General features: G+C 37.3%; 2 protein-coding genes across 4 annotated transcripts in view; both read left to right on the top strand.

The window, feature by feature from the left end:
* The window catches only part of tbc1d19 (TBC1 domain family, member 19), a 29,959-nt gene extending 21,749 nt beyond the window's left edge, over positions 1 to 8,210 (top strand). The window contains exons 21-22 of one of the 2 annotated variants that reach the window (XM_089128628.1): positions 1,166 to 1,260; positions 6,977 to 8,210. In XM_089128628.1, coding sequence (XP_088984754.1) covers positions 1,166 to 1,240 — 75 coding nt within the window. In that variant the 3' untranslated portion in view covers positions 1,241 to 1,260; positions 6,977 to 8,210. Of the gene's footprint in view, positions 1 to 1,165; positions 2,509 to 6,976 lie in introns of those variants that run through there. The other variant, XM_039669879.2, reaches the window with a different exon arrangement.
* Positions 8,211 to 15,004: 6,794 nt separating this feature from the next.
* Positions 15,005 to 17,338, top strand: part of stim2b (stromal interaction molecule 2b) — a 73,346-nt gene continuing 71,012 nt past the window's right edge. Inside the window, exons 1-2 of one of the 2 annotated variants that reach the window (XM_089128630.1) lie at positions 15,006 to 15,897; positions 16,089 to 16,202. Coding sequence is in view for 1 of the 2 variants with exons in the window: in XM_039669288.2 (XP_039525222.2) it covers positions 16,067 to 16,202 (136 nt within the window). In the remaining variant the exon portion in view is untranslated. Of the gene's footprint in view, positions 16,203 to 17,338 lie in introns of both variants that reach the window. The other variant, XM_039669288.2, reaches the window with a different exon arrangement.

Below are 17,338 nucleotides of genomic sequence, written 5' to 3' on the forward strand. Positions count from 1 at the left end.
AAGGGAATTTTTAGTCTACACCCAGATGGGAGCAATTTAAAAGCAGAGTGTGTGTGTTATCTTTAAAAATCGCAATTGCCATTTTTCCCATAGAATGATTGAACGAGCTCTGAAGTGGCTATGGTTTTAGTCCGGTCCATGATCCGGCTGTGTCTAAACTTCTTAACATTAAGCCAAAAAAATTATATCTGGTTGTATCCCTTTATTACCCCAAACTTAATATTGTTCCCTTATACCTACACAGAAGTACTATAATTACGTAAACGTACACTGCAATTTCGTTTTACTTACACAATTGTTTGTGGGTCATAATATACTGTCAGGATTTACTTAATGATACCCAGTAAAAAATTTGCGCTGAAAAGGCGTGGATAGGGTTATTTTTGCGGCTGACCTTACTACAAATGCATTTGTTGGAGTTTCCCTTTCAGACTAAATTTTGGGGAGAAGAGTATTTAAATGAATCATGCAAGGAGATTTATTAAAGATTGCGCTAGTCAATTTACTGGTATTTGTGTATAATTATTTAACACCCACAAAATGCATGTCTTAAACCAGATGCTGATTTGCGCTACTCTTGCTAGATTGATATGGTCATTATGGAAATGATCCGGCTGTGTCTGTATTCTTTCATCTGCACGTCATCAGTTGATCTCTCACAGAACTTTCCACTCCCATCTGCGCTTTTATGGGATTGCGACCTCCCGCTAATTTGCCCTGTTTAGTAAATCTGGCCCTATGAGTGGAAGGATAATTTCAGAATGACATGTCATGGCTCATTTCGTGCATCACACGTCATTGCACACGTGCAGTACTTTCCAGTTTCAGTTTTACAGTCCGATCAAGTGTTTACATGTCCTCTCAATCGGATTTGAAAAAGGTTCAAACTAATGCTGTCAAATCGATTAATAGCATCTAACATAAATGTTTTTTATATATATACACACACACATACAGTATACACACATTTACAAACTTTTATGTTAGATGTGATTAATCGTGATTCATTTATTTGACAGCACCAGTTTAAACCACCCCTTTGAATTAGATTTGAATCGAATCCTGCCCGAAACTAGCATAGCATCTACAGCAGCACTTATTACAGTGCATAGCCAGAAAAACATAGCCTTTGTTTTTCTAATTTTTAATTCTTTTCTTCTTGCAGGCTGTTCTTGCTGACCTCTCAACCTTGAAGGTGATGCCCTTGCTGCAGATCTTTCTCTTCGCCACTTCTGTCTGAGGAGCGATTTGTGTGTGTTGGTGGGTGAATGTTCCAGTCCATTTGGATTTCATGTTGAGACGTACTGTATATTTCACCCACAAATGAAAGTTTTGTATTGTTTTTACACGCCTTCATGTCATTCCAAACCTGTATGACTGACTGCCATCTGTGGAACTCAAAATAAGATATTTAGAACAATGGGTTATCAAACACGTTTGGTTCAAGTCATACAGGTCTGGAATGACATGAGGATGATGCCAAAATAACAATTTACATTTTTTTGGGTGAAGTGCTCTTTTAAGTAGTAAAATGGCTATAAAGTCACTTTCCTTTTCTCCAGACATAACCAATTCCTCTAACTTATCAACCCTCTCGTCTAACCGTCTTGCTCCATTTTGGTGACTGCCTCTCACAATCCATTGGTTTCCAAAAGGATAAATTAAAGATCTGTCCTTCTTTTATACTTTTCCCACAAAAATGCATTTGATTATAGGAGTATACAAAATGACGACCCCCTATTTTAGGTGTCATTAATTTCAATGCATAGTTTGAACTGTAATAGTGACACAAGGAAAAAAACAAGACTAGATATGTTTAATATATTCTCATGTATGAATGTTATATAAATGTTGATGCCATATTATCACTGCAAACCTAAGAGAATACTGTATGCAAAACTACCATTTTTCGTGCAACATAGCTAAATATCATGAATGAAAAATTCAATATGGTCTTCCATGATAGGTTCAATTTGTTGGATATAGTTAGTGCCGGTGAATTTGGAAAAGAACATTTATCAAACTATGAACATTAGTGTAATTTCCATGGATAACACACTGATTGAGATCCGTATTTTGCCATTCATATTTACAAAATGGTTGTTTTTGTGTGACTATTAATAAATCCAGAACTTGTTGCACTCCCTGACATGACAAAAAAAAAAAATTATTTGAAAGGAAATGCAAGTAATTTTGTTCTTTTGTTTTTATCATCTGTTTGTATTGAAAACGGGGGACACTTACACATCTCTGCTTGTGCAATAATGTAACATACTTTTACTTTTTTTATATATATATGAATTGGAAACACTTTTATGTTTAGTTATATTTTGATTGCTAAAATATATTCATATTGGTTTATCTACAATGTAACATCACTTCTGGACAGTAGTAAATATTATTTATTTTTAAGTATTTTTCGAATGCAGATTCACAAGTTAAGAATTGCCTGAAATACATTTTAAAATGTTAATTCTTTATTCAATAAAAGCTGTACATTTCTACATAATCATTTTATGTTGGTATTGGTTATTATTTTACATTTAATGGGGTTAATAAAGGACTTATAAAGTGAAGCGATGTGTTCGTGTGATAAAAATGATCAATATTTAAAATTTTATTGAGTAAAATAACTAGCTTCCGGCAGACGGCCATATACCCAGTCCTGTTTGTTTGAACCACGAGAGGCGACATCTTACGTCATGCATTGACAAGTGTTACTCTTTTGGCATAAGTCGACTTCTGGAAGCTGGTTATTTTAGTCGATTAGGTTTTAAACATGGATATTTTTCCTACACGAACACATCGCTTCACTTCAGAAGGCCTTTATTAACCTTGCCGTGTGGAGCACTTTTATAATGGACGGATGCACTTTTATTGACATCAAAACAGAAATGACCATTCACTGCCATTATAAAACTTGGAAGAGCCTGGACATTTTTAATACAACTTGATCGTATTCGTCTGAAAGAATAATGTCATATACACCTAGGATGGCTAGAGGGTGAATAAATAACGGGGTAATTTTCATTTTTGAGTGAACTATCCCTTTAAGTATGAGAAAATACAATACCTGGAGTTACTTCAAAAGAATTTAAATCATATTTTTGTAAATATACACTTTTTTTATGTACAATTCTTTAATAGCAATAACAACAAACACAAGATATAGCGATAAAACGAGAAGACTTGTCTTTGAAGAATCTGAAATAATCTTAAAAACCATGGAAAACAACAACATCTGAAAATATACTAAGATAGAAGAAATAAAAAAAATGGTACTACTTATTTTTATATATTTAGTTTTCGTCAAAATATTGAAGTTGCAATCAGTGGTTTTGAACAAAAAAAGCATCCTTATGACAGAAGAAAAAGCATCTAAAAAATCATCATATTTTTGCCCATAATATGCTATTTTAAAGGTTCCTCCTTGTTTTGGAGGTTTCCTAAAATATGTATTATTTCTTACAATATATTCATGCATCCAAGGTTAAAAAAAAACCAAACAAAAACAAAACAAAACACAATTTTCTCATAATATACAATGCACATCACCACATTTCTCACAGTCTTAAAATGGTTCCTTTGGATTCAGTCTCTCTTAACCACTCCTTTCCACGATTGGTCAGCTGACCTGTCAGTTGTGATTGGTCCACAGCGATTGTCGAAAATGAAACACCCAGTAACACTTTATTTGAAGGGGTGTGCATAAGACTGTCATGACACTGTCATAAACATGACATAACACCTGTCATGAACATGAAGGAGTCTTTATGAATGTTTATGACTGTTGTCATTAAGTGTCATAAATTCAAATTCGTAAATTATGACACTTTAAATGCAAAGTTGACATTGTTTAAAATGTCTTTGTTATGACAACTTGACATTAACCAAGAAATCAACAGGTCTAATTATCAAACTTAAAGGAGTTATTTAGCTTTGTGTTAACATTACACTGTCCCTTTCATATGTTATGGTTGGTTTTAACTTTGGTTGTCATGACACCATTATAACTGTGACATTATTTTACTTGTCCTCAAGTGAAGTGGAACACATTATACTAGTTATAAAGATGTCATTAAAGGGTTATTACACTGTCAAATGCTTTTAACAACAGTGTCATTAATATTTCCCCTTACCTCAAGTAAAGTGGAACACGTTGGACTAGTTATAAAGATGTCAGGTTGACAGGTTATGATTTCTTGGTTAATGTCAAGTTGTCATGATGACAAAGACATTTTAAACAATGTCAACTTTGCATTAAAAGTGTCATAATTTACCGAATGACACTTAAAGGATTAGTTCACTTTTGAAAAAACTTTTGCTGATAATTTACTCACCCCCATGTCATCCAAGATGTCCATGTCTTTCTTTCCTCAGTCGAAAAGAAATTTAGGTTTTTGATGAAAACATTACAGGATTTTTCTCCATATAATGGACTTCAATGGGAACCGGATGGTTCAGGTCCAAAAGATAGTGTTAACAGTTTCAGATGCAGCTTCAAATGTCTTTAAACGACACCAGACGATGAATAAGGGTCTTATCATGCGAAACGATCGGTTATTTCAATGCTTATTCCAAAAATGTAACTTTAGAAAATTTTCTAAGGACAAATGCTAGCCTTTCTCCATTCTGTGAGGCGCGTTTGCAACGTCACGTAGTACGTAATTACGTTCAAAAGGTCACGGGCGACGTAGCCAGAAGTACAGCGTCAGAGTGTTAACAAGTTGAACGCATAGGTTGAACATGCAAACTAACTCAAACGCCGTTTACAAAAAAGGAATTAAAAGGTAAAACAACGATGTCGGACGATTTTGATTCTGTACTTCCGGCTACGTCGCCCGTGACCTTTTGACCGTAATTACGTATTACGTGACGTTACAAACGCGCCTCACAGAATAGAGCTAGGCTAGCATTTGTCCTTAGCAAAGTTACATTTGAAATAACTTTTTTTTTACAATAATCTTTGAAATAACCGATCGTTTCGCATGATAAGACCCTCATTCATCGTCTGATATCGTTTTAAGACATTTGAAGCTGCATCTGAAACAGTTATTAACTGTCTTTTGGACCTTGAACCATCCGGTTCCCATTGAAGTCCATTATATGGAGAAAAATCCTGGAATGTTTTCATCAAAAACCTAAATTTCTTTTCGACTGAGGAAAGAAAGACATGGACATCTTGGATGACATAGGGGTGAGTAAATTATCAGCAAAAGTTTTTTCAAAAGTGAACTAATCCTTTAATGACAACAGTCATAAACATTCATAAAGACTCCTTCATGTTCATGACAGGTGTTATGTCATGTTTATGACAGTGTCATGACAGTCTTATGGACACCCCTTCAAATAAAGTGTTACCCAATTCGAGCCCAAGTCCTTTGGAAGTGAATGCAAAGTGGATTCGCAGCACAAAAAAAAAACAGCATCTTTTTGACATGTCAACAACACAAACCAAACTCTGCTAGACCTCAGCTACAAACCTACATGGTTTGTGCAAGAAGTGAGACTGGAATTACTGATGACTTCACAACATATCCTTTTTTCTTTCTTTTTTTTTTAGGAAACACCTTTATTTATTGTGCACTTTGATCTTTAAAACTTTGCAGACCTTTTACATTCACAAACAGCTATACACACTGCATGAAAGCAAGGTAACATTTGACTAGCATAATATGGCCACTTTACTTTTTGAATAAAGTTGACATCAGCGAAACAATGTTAAAATCATGTGTTTATTTAGTGAAAGCCGTACAGTGAACTCAGCTCCATGAATGTCGGCATCATGCATGACTCAAGCTGACCCCAGCTTAGCAAACTCCAGCGACTCTCTGACATCTGCTCCATCTATCCGCCTGCCCCTCTCATTCCCTCTGCACCTCGTATCAAATTATGCCACTTGTCCATTTTCTGCCCTGCTTTTCACTCCCCGTTGCCTCACGCTGGTCTTGGTACATCTGCCACCTGTTTACACAACTTCCCACGCCCTGTCCCATTATTACCGGACTTTCAGTGCACCCCTAGCGGTCCCTCAGTGGAGTGCACCACAGCATTGCTTCTAGCTGAAACATTTCTTGTAGACAGGCACTATCACATTTCCACTGCGGGCACCTTTATATATTTAGACCCATGTAATAACTGCCTTCCTATCCTGCTCATACAGTTGAAACCTTTATGCAGGAAGTTAAATGAGCTCTTGTTGAGAGAATTCATTATGTGTTTATTTGCAGTCCAACGAGTCATCAATAAAAAGACAAATTCATTAGATAAGGTTAAAAATTGTTCAATTTTATGCATATTCTTGTGTTGAATATGTGTGTTGTGGTGTGTGGGTAAGTTGAGATGTGTGAGTGAGAGAATGAAGGTATTTATGTTGTGTTTCTGGTGTATATGTATGTTGGTGGTGAATATGTATATGTTTGTTAATATGAAAGCAAATACAAAATAAAAATAAAAAATTGTTCACAAAAAAAAAAAAGACAAATTCATTCTTTATAGACCTTATGCACCAGAATATTGTCTTTGAACTTCCGTTTTTGCAGTCGCTCTGTATATTTCTATGGCATCGCTGCTGTCGAGGAGTAATTAGCTAGTGAAGTGGATTTACTTAACAAAAGTTATCATGAGCATTGTAATGTTTATCATAAGCATTGTAAAGCAGATGTCTTAACAAATGTCGACCGGGAATTTTTTTTACCAGCAGTTCATTCATACCTATGCAAGATCGCTGTGAAAATACAGACCGGAAGTCAAAAGACAACGAGCGCAACGCTGAAAAGGGGCGGGGCTACATAAGGTCTATATCAAATGAAGACTTTAATATATTAGCAAATTATATGAAAGCATTTGACTTTGTTTTACAAGCACAATATGTGATATTTTGCATATAACAACACTCATTTATGTTTTGTTAGTGTTTAGTTAATTAATAATAATAATTCGTTACATTTATATAGCGCTTTTCTGGGTACTCAAGGTGCTTTACATGGAAGGGGGAATCTCCTCAACCACCACCAATGTGCAGCATCCACCTGGATGATGCGACGGCAGCCATATTGCGGAAGAACGCCCACCACACACCAGCTTATTGGTGGAGAAGAGACTGTGACGAAGCCAATCAGTATATGGGGATGATTAGGAGGCCATGATGGTCAGAGGCCAAGGGCAAATTTGGCCAGGATGCCGGGATTACACCCTTGCTGTTATTCAAAGGACATCCTAGGATTTTTAATGACCACAGAGAGTCAGGACCTCAGTTTAACGTCTCATCCGAAGGACGGTGCTCTTTGAAAGTATAGTGTCCCCGTCATTTTACTGGAGCGTTAGGACCCATACAGACCACAGGGTGAGCTCCCCCTGCTGGCCTCACTAACACCTCTTCCAGCAGCAAACATGGTTTTCTAAGGACGCCTCCCATCCAGGTACTGACCAGGGTCAGCCCTGCTGAGCTTCAGTGGGAAACTAGTCTTGGGCTACAGGCTGATATGGCTGCTGGCTGCGCTTGGAAGCATTTGGCTCAGTGGTATCAGCGGTTTTAAACTTTATACTGACAAGTGCATGGATGCCTGAAGTTTAACTAATTGCTTCTTTTACATTAAACCTGTTTGTTTGTCTTTTGTTGTGTTCCTCTTTCTTTGTCTTCTACAATGCATTCACATGAAAGACATTCTTGGATTCATTCCTACAAATGTTTTGTGCATTGTTGATTTGGTTCATGCTACTAATTGGCTGGGTTGTTGTGATTTTTTTTTTTCATCCTTCCAGCAGATACTGCTTGTTTTGCCTTTTTTTTTTTTTTTTGTCAATTGATTGTCTTATACTATACGTTTTAGTTTGGAAACGCATCTTTTTCTCTCCATTTTGGCCTTCTGTCCACACCCAGACGTCGTTTTCAGCAACGGAAACGAAGCTTTTTGAAAACACTGTTTCACTTTGTGTGGACTGTGAAAACGTGGGTATTTAAAAACGATTATGTAAGTTTAGTCATACTGAACCAATAGATATTCATGTTTACACAGGTATTGTGTCTATTATTATGTGCTATTCACTTTCACACAGTTACTTTGTGTTTCTTTACACACTCTTCATCACAGTCCTGCAAAGATGACAGAAAATGTACCCGCGTTTGTTGTCCTGCAGCAAAACATGAGAGCAGAGTGTGACGCATCAGTGAATGGTGAGATATTTTGTAAATAAAATGATTCTGCCAGAAGAATTGCATGATAATTGATTATCTCTTGTCCTGTCTGCATCATCTCAGTGAGCTTTCTATGAGTGTTGTAGTGTCTGGACCAATCAGACACACACAAATGATATATTATATTTAATGAATAATCCAGCAAACTCACTATGCCAACAAAGGTCTGTGAGACTTCCCCCAAATCAAGCCAACACACTGGCAGAACTCTTTGTCCTGTAATAGGACACAGTTTTACCACCCAAAAGAAAGTCTCCTAATTCTTGCTGAGAATAATACATGAACCCTTTAAATTTATATATATATATATATATATATATACCATGTGATAAATGTCTTAACATGTATCTAATTTTCCATTCCATTATGTGGCCATTCTCTCTTCTGAACTATTTTGGTCTGAAACATGACTTGCCTAAAGTCTAAAAACCAATCTTCAACCCCCTTTTGTTAAATTACATAACATTTTAATTTTCTGGCTCTCTTGGTCTTTCTTGAGAATTCCAAACGTAAAGATGATGCTGAACTAGTCAAGAACCCCCAAGCTTGCACCAGGCTGCAGCCTTGTCTTTCCATTTACCAAAGATCCTCTGACTCCCACTGGTTCTCTCTCATCAAAACCACATCATCAAAGATCAACTGGAGCCTCAACAAATTGCATCAGGACAGTTTAGTTCAGTTTAGTGCAAGTATCAAACTTATAGACTCATTATCTGATGCATTAAGCATACTATGATGGTTGGCTCGGACTGTTGATCTACTTCAAACAATGCTATAACTTTTTGCTTTCCTGTATTCTGCTTAAGCTCTCTTTCCCTTGGTAAACTATCTATGTATGTGTGTGTTTAAGTAGTTTAAATGTTTAGTCTAGTAAATAAAGTCTTGTTTATTGTCTAGTAAATAAAGTCTTGTAATTGGTTGTAATGTTAATGTATAGCTACATCAAGTTAACCCGATTAACTGATCTAAATATTCATAATCAATTATAACAAGTTACAACAGTCTCATGAAAATGCGTATCTATGCCACGAATGTCATTTCTCGTGACATTTTTACACCAAAATGTTTTTTTTTTTTTTTGCATATGCTACGGGGAGCGGAGTGGGGAGTTTGTGCCTATTATACGCCATGAAGTGCGTATCATATGCACACGAAAAATGGGTACCATATACACGCAAAAACTATTTTTGCCATATAAATGGCACGAGAAATGACATTTGTGGTATAGATACACACTTTCATGAGGGCTCCAAGTTATTGATTATTAATTGTTTATTAATATTTCACAGAGCTTGCTACAGGGTTATGTGCTGTAAGATTAATTTAGCATTTTCTGACATTTCAGTGTGGATGAGAAACTTTTGAAAAAATGTCAGTGTGGTCGGATAGCGTTTTGAAACTAAGTTTATCCAGATAATGCAGATGTACATTAAAGCTTTAGATTGATGGATGGCAGACATGCTGGTTCATACCATCACTATATGGACTATGTAGACTCTTATGTTGCGTCTACAGATATTGTATCTACTTTTATGTTGTAACCACTATGTAACATAGTGTCAATAAAATGTTTATATTAATACTTTAATTCAGGAAGGAAGCATTAAATGTATTTACGCTGACAATGTTTATGTTAAAAGATTTCTATCTTGGCCAGGTAACTCCAGGTAACTCCAAACTTTTGAACAGTAGTGCAGACATCTCACCCTGCAAAAACTAAATTCGGGGAGGAAGCAATGCCCTAATTCATGTGACGAAACAAAAGGGAAGGGTCTCAACGAAATCCAAATGCAAGTGATCACAGGAGACACATTTGAAATGCATGATAATACCAGGTGTAAATGACAGGGGCTTAGCCAACAGATGGGCCTGACAGGCAGGTCCGCTAACTATGATGATATGGCCCCCTAGTTATTGCGCAAATATTATATTTATTAAAGAATAAAATACATAAAATGTGTTTTTGTATAATGCATGAGTTTGATTGACATCTTTGTTAGGCAATTAGGAGTTATTCAGGCTGTAGGCTACGTCTCAGGCATTTTGCGCCTGTTATAAATCAGTTATAATTTGCAGTTGTGTGTTAGAAAATGTTCGAAAAACAGTGATATTTAAGCAAAATTATTTAAAAAATACTGTTAATAATTTGCATTGACGTGAAAGAGAATCCGTCCTTTAGCCCGCAGGTAACAGCAACACTTTTCAATTCCAAGCCGAGGCTAGTTGCATAAACATAGCCATTATGTTAAGACAGTGTCTTAAGAACTACAACTATAGCAGTTAGTTAGGGGTGATTAGTCTTACTGTTCGGTATCAAATTAGACCAATGTATGTTATGTTTTCATGTAACTAACTTTAAAAAGTTATGTCTGTCTTGAAGAAAAAAATTGGCTGACTAACTTGTAAGACTCATCTTCACAGTTTATGCAACTCACCCCAGGAGTCTTCGGCTCATTGTGTAAGCCGTTAGACTACGCTGGACTACGCTGTAAACTCTTATGTTGTGTCTACAGATATTGTATCTACTCTTATGTTATAACTACTAGTTACAAGTACAAGTACACTAACAAGTACTGTAGGTAGTACACTAACATAGTGTCAATAACATTTTTTAAATTATTACTTTTATTCAGCAAGGAGGCATTAAATGTATTACTGACAACGTTTATATTAAAAGATGTCTATTTAAAATAAATGCTGTTCTCTAAATACCAATATACTAATACACGTTTCTCAACTGTTTATGTTCCTAGACCATGTCACTTGCCGAAACATAATGACATAATTTTGTTTGAATATGCCTGTTAAGTGCAATAATATGAAGAGAGCTCACTTCAGGTGTGCTATTTGAGACATTCTGGGCGCACGCTTCGAAAACGAGTAACAAATTGAGTTCTCTTTCCCCTTTTTTTTCAATGCTTCAATACTTTTTTCAAAACTTTCGTGATGACGCAGCTCTGGTGCGTCAACTGTCGCGAACATCTTTCATGTTTGTTCACATTCATGTTCTCACAAAATTGCATTGTTAGAATTAATAAAAATATTACCGACCAACTGGCGATTGACACAGTTTCATATGCTCTCCAACGCCGATTTTTACTCGCATTTGGCTTTTGGCAATTAAGTGTTAATTTTAGGCCCTTGTAGCTATTCTGGTGCTGTTGTTTGTCCTATGACCTTCTTCACAATTGATAAAAGTTCACACCTGTGTTTTGTATTCATAATTGAAGAGACGTGAGAGATTCTTTCTACACAGCTTAACTTTATAGTTATGAGTATTTATTGTCATCTGCAACAGTATTTAGTGCTTGAGCCAATTATAAATACATTTTAGTTATGTTAACATTGGACATGTTTTTTTTAATCTGTTTGTGTGCTTTTGGCTAAAATGAATACGTAGGAAAGTGAAGGTCCCTCCTTGAAAGTGCCCGCTCACTTTTGCCTCGACTTCTAAAAATCTACTTCGCCACTAGTTAACTGTAATGCATCTTGGCTGACCACTTGGGATTGGATCCCCGAAAACACATCTCACATCCTGGTCTATTTCTCTCGTTTCTCTCGAAGAAGATTCCTGTCACCAAATTCCCCTGTTGGAGGCGAGACTGCTCCCTTCTGAGTAAGCAGCATTGCTGGAGTCAAGATGAATTGAGACTGAGGGTCACTTGATACAGGAATGAGAGGTCTGGTGTTGATGAAACTTTTGGCTTAAGCGTGCACAAGACCTAATGTGTGACGTCACTGTGGATGTTGACAATTCATTGTCATCTCCTTCTGCTCTGTAGATCAATTGTGGGGTAAAATCCTCAGGCACTTGACAAGGTGGGCCAGGGTGCATGACTGACGATTACTCTCGCATTCACTACACTTGACAGTTAACGTGCAGTCTTTAGCCAAAGGAGAAGTGGACGTGCAACACTTGTAGCATATTGCATTTTCACGGAGGAAAGATTTTCTCTTCTCAATTGATTTGGCTCTGAAAGTGCAACACTTTTTCAAAGGGTATGGTCTGTTATGTACTTTCAAGGGTTCCTGAGGATTGTTAACATGCATAAGATGTATTTCTGTTGACATAATGGCTGATTCCTTGCCTAGTTAAAAGCCCACTTAGTTAAAAGGTCCAACTCTTCGCTAGCTGAGATGTTGAGCTCCTTTATGGCATTTAAGAATGAGGACTGACATGCTTTGAAAATTTCAGGTCTGTCGTCGTCGAACTGGCGGAGCCCTGTAGTCACCAATTCACGACATGCTAGAAACCTTACGAACTCTGTCATTGGGGGGTCTTTGACAGATTCAGCTTGGGAAGCATATTGAAGAGGATTAAGCTGTGGCATTCAGTCTGGTATGAACACCTCACTGAGGATGTGGCCACTGTTTGTTATTAGTCTCTGCTATGTTAGGGCATGTATCTCTCTGGCGATTTAAACTGGTTTTCTGGACGAGGGATAAGTGGCGATGATTCAAATGACTTGTCCCACGTTACTAAGCTTTCCTCTTGCTTAACAGGTACAAAGTCATGACAGCTTGAATTTTTTTGTAACTCAGCTTGCTATGTAACATAGTCGTTCGTATGCTACGTACTTTCTTCCTAATGATTTAGCAATTTTGCAACTCCCATCATGAAACACAAGAGAGTCAGAGTATAGCTTCTTAGCTCCGTTTAATAAAGACTCTTGTTGAGCATGAAGACATGAACAAAAGAGTGAAACTGAAAATAAGCGCAAAATATACAGTAAGGCAAAACATTCTCATCCCAAGACGTCATCTAACTGACGCTTTTGACCATACGTCAACATCCGACATTTTAGGGTACGCTTTAACGTCAGTTAGATGACGATCCTAGGGTGCATCCAACTGATGCTTTACCTTTAGCGTCAGTTAGATGACGCGGGTAAGGTTAGGTCTAGGGTAGGGTTAGATAGCATCAAAAAACTATTGAATTAGATTTTTAATACTCATCCATTACACAACTAACATTTTTTTTTCATAGACCAAACACATATTCTGGTTTATAGTATATTCATGTTCGAATATGTCATGCTCCTTATGAAAAGTACAAAGTGCGAACGCAGTGCTGTCCATTTTGAGACTCAGCGGGGAGTGCGCTCTAGACTACCACGAAGTGCTGAAGGCGCCTGAGAAGTTTTGGCATTCTACCATATATACATACATACATATATATATATATATATATATATATATATATATATACAGTACTGTGCAGAAGTCTTAGGCACACTAGTATTTTCGCCTCAAAGAAATGGTTTTAAGCCAGTTATTTATATATTTTGTCTTAGTGTCTCAGTAGGAAATATCTGTTTACATTTTCAGACATTAATTGTGCCATTAATTGTAATAATCCAGTGAAATTTTTGAATGCACAAGGATTCTGACAACAGCCAATGCTCCACACGGAGGTCGGATCTCACCATCATCGAGTGCATCTGAAATTATATGAAGAAACAGAAAAAACAGAGACTAGACCAGAAGAACTGCGGCAGACTCTTCTGGTCTTAGTCTGACTCACAATAGTCACAATAGTCTTTGACTCACAATAGTCACATCCATGTGATCGGCCTCTTACAACGAATACACTGCTGAAGTTTCATAAAGATTATGTATGCTGTTAATGTGGTTAATGTATGCTGAAGTTATAACACACTTCCTGTTTCACATTTCTCGCCATAATTTCGTTTCCTCGCCACAGAACTTAGAGCACGAAAGTTGTTCAGCCCGATCATGATATGTGTACCGAGTTTCATATTATTACATGCAAGCTTGTTTGATTTATGGACCAAGTTTTCGGACCCCGTTTTCGAGCCCCCCCTGCCACGCCCAGGTACCTTCAGCCCGGCCCTGATGGCCGCGGGTTTTGAAACTTGCAAAGTTTCAGGAATTTTCGAGCCAGTTTAGGGCCCAAAAGGTAGTAAAATAATTTAATTGTAATAATAATGCTAAGGGAAACAATAGGGCCTTCGCCTTTTCAAGACTTGGGCCATAATAATAATAATAATAATAATAAGAAGAAGAAGAAGAAGAAGAAGAAGAAGAAGAAGAAGAAGAAGAAGAAGAAGAAGAAGAAGAAGAAGAAGAAGAAGAAGAAGAAGAAGAATCATTTCCTGTGAATCATGTCCCTCACTGTTTTTTCTTCTTCTGCTAGGCTAAATATGTTTCGGTAACAGGGTTGCACGTTTTGATGCAATCTATATTGTGAAAAGCGCTATAAATATACTTGACAGGCTAAAAGATACCAAGTTTCATACAGAGTTTATTTAAAACAGAAAAAAAACAGGGTTGCACGTATGTTGTGGGACATAACTTTATTGCAACATTTCTATTATTTTAAATATTTCTATGATTTTAAAAAATAATATTTAATAATGTTTAATATTTATTTTTTATAAGAACATATTTTTTGGGGGGAAATATATATTATATTTATATTCAGGACAAGTGTTTTTACACACTGACTGCATTTTTTGCACAGCCAACAATTGTCCATAGGCTATTCAATTCTGGAATGACCCTAGAAACATGAAAACATTGTCTGGGGCAATATACTTCATTTAAATCATAAAGCAAACCGCCACCTTTAATACTGAATCGTATGCACACCATTGTATGCAGAATGTGTTTTTTGTATTTCATATTCCAAATGAACATTAACCCTCAAAACAAGAAAACATTTGACTGCCTTCTTTCAACCGCGGTCTGCCTTCAAAGCTCACTTCTCTCTCTCGCTGTCAACCAATCGGATTGTGCCATGTTGGGACCGATGAACCAATCGCAGACCACAGCGAGGAGGAAAACTTGTCTCGGATGATTCTCAGGGTGTAAATTGTTGCGTGTCGCGATGGTTGAAATAAAAGTGGGAAGTGATGAACAATAGAGCGGGCTGTTTCCGGGAGGCGCCAGAATTCCCGAACAACTTTCGTGTTCTTTGCATACCGATAGTCTGCCAAGCACACAGCCCGGTCAGTTCACAGTGTGAACTTCACACCAGCTGCAGGCTTTGTGTCAAATGAGAGTTTTAGACGAGATCGCCGAAGAGGGAGAATTAAACAGCCGGCGTCCTGTTGTCAAATGATTTGCATACGGACTTCCGCCCCCTGAATTTAGTTTCTGCATCTATAGCAAAGGCAGAGTGGGCAGACCTGAGCCCTTCATTTCAGGCGCAGTCATGCGGACTTGACATTTAAACTCGGTTTAATATTGGACATGAACGGCACACGCGTGTATTTCGGATGGTCCCCATGGATTTGGATTAAACGGAACACCGGGATCTGACACATAAGCATTCTAAGAAGCGTTTACTATGCTGGATATCTGCCGGCTCTTGTGTGGATGTACCGTGACTGTTTACTTCCCGTGTAGAATTGGGATCTGATCTCGCATTGGACTCATGGTATTTTGTAGCAGGGAAGCATTGGGCGATGATTTAAAACAGGGGATTCCACGTCAGGTTCGCACTCATCTGTTTGGATCCTAAAGTGGGATACAGCCAGATCCTCCAACCCAGTCCGGTGTATCTGATGTCGGAATGCTCTGATGTCTATTTCAATGTGTCATATTAGAAGAGTTGACCATCTCTTTTGGATGGAGTTTAACCTCGCGATCTTCTTTTGACGTCTTGGACAGTGTGGATGCATTTTTTTAGATCGTTTTTAGGTTGGATTACTTGTTTTTGCCTACAATTTTTACAGGTTGGATCTCGTTTATTTCGGGTATTTAAACTCGCTGATTTCTGTGTAACTACTGTTGAAATCACACGTTTCATTCTTGTGATTCGTTTTGACGATCCACTGGGTGAAAATACTGTGTGATCTCTTGTTTAATACATTTATTATTCGTTGAAAGCTTTTTTTGCACACCATGACTTTCTTGTCCGGGGCAGCGGTTCTGTTGCTGCGTGGACTCGTCATCTCTGCGGTATTGGGCTTAGAGAGTTCATACACGAGTCAGCTGTCGAACCGAGTCACTCCTGATCCAGCAGCTGTTGCTCCTACAGGTAAGACCCTACGTTACCTCTGTATCCTAACAAACCTCAAATCTGACCAACCTGCGCAATTGTGTTTACTCCAGACACTGATAGATCAACGCATATGATCGATTGTCATTGCTGTTGTAATGTGAGTTAGGTAATGCTGACATTATCATGGGATCATGGGTCCTGATGTGGGCATGGTCGCTCTTCCTCGCGTCGCTTCTGGATGATTCTAGAGAATCTTACCCTTCCTGTATTTCTGACTGTTTAAGAACGTGATGAAGGTCGGGACAACATCCACATGGAATTCCCTGCTGTTCCACCAATAAATGCTTGAGCAGGAGGAAATCCCACAGTCAGGCAGCAGCTTCATGGAGAGAAACCACCAGATGGGGTTTTCCATGGCCACTGGCTGATTTAGGCTAATGCATTTTCAAAATTGACATTTATTTTACACAATATTCAGTAAGAAATTGAAACATTAACAATACTGCAAGCAATTCTAACATTTTATTTAGTATCTATTTTTATATGACTAGTATTTTTATTTTTGAATAACTAATATAGTATCTTTTTCATTCGTAACTTACATTCAACTAGCACTTATTCTAATAGTGACGAGTGTCTATCCAGCCAGTCACCAGTACTTTTGCAGCTAGTCTGTCACTCGAGTGGAATAGTTGTATTTCATTATGAATATAATGGAATAGTTATAGACAACTGGGATACCCAATTGTCTATAATATTCCATTTTTTTTAAAGTAACTTAGGTTATACACGATTTAGTTATTAGTAACTAGCCAAAGACCAATAAAACTGTAATTTTTAAATCAACTTCTAGCTAATATTTGTTTTGGACTATTATAATATTTCTAGTTGATTTATTGAACTGTAGGTTTAAAAAAGTTTTTGTCAAAACTGATTGGGCAGGAGTCACCCATTCTTTGTCTAATGACACAATCTGAAACATCCAGATTAACTGATGCCCCTGATATGCTGGATGGTTATCACAGAATTGTATAGAAGGTTGTCACCATGGTGGGACAACTGTGAATGTTGTCTTGGGCCCTGTAAAGGTATTCTAAAGCCTAGTTTCTAGGAGCCCCACCAATTAAAAAAAATTAAAAATAAAAATAGCTTTGGGCTCTGTGAATTTAGTA

The sequence above is a fragment of the Pimephales promelas genome, chromosome 1, assembly GCF_988280905.1.
Source record: "Pimephales promelas chromosome 1, fPimPro1.hap1.1, whole genome shotgun sequence".
NCBI lineage: Eukaryota > Metazoa > Chordata > Actinopteri > Cypriniformes > Leuciscidae > Pimephales > Pimephales promelas.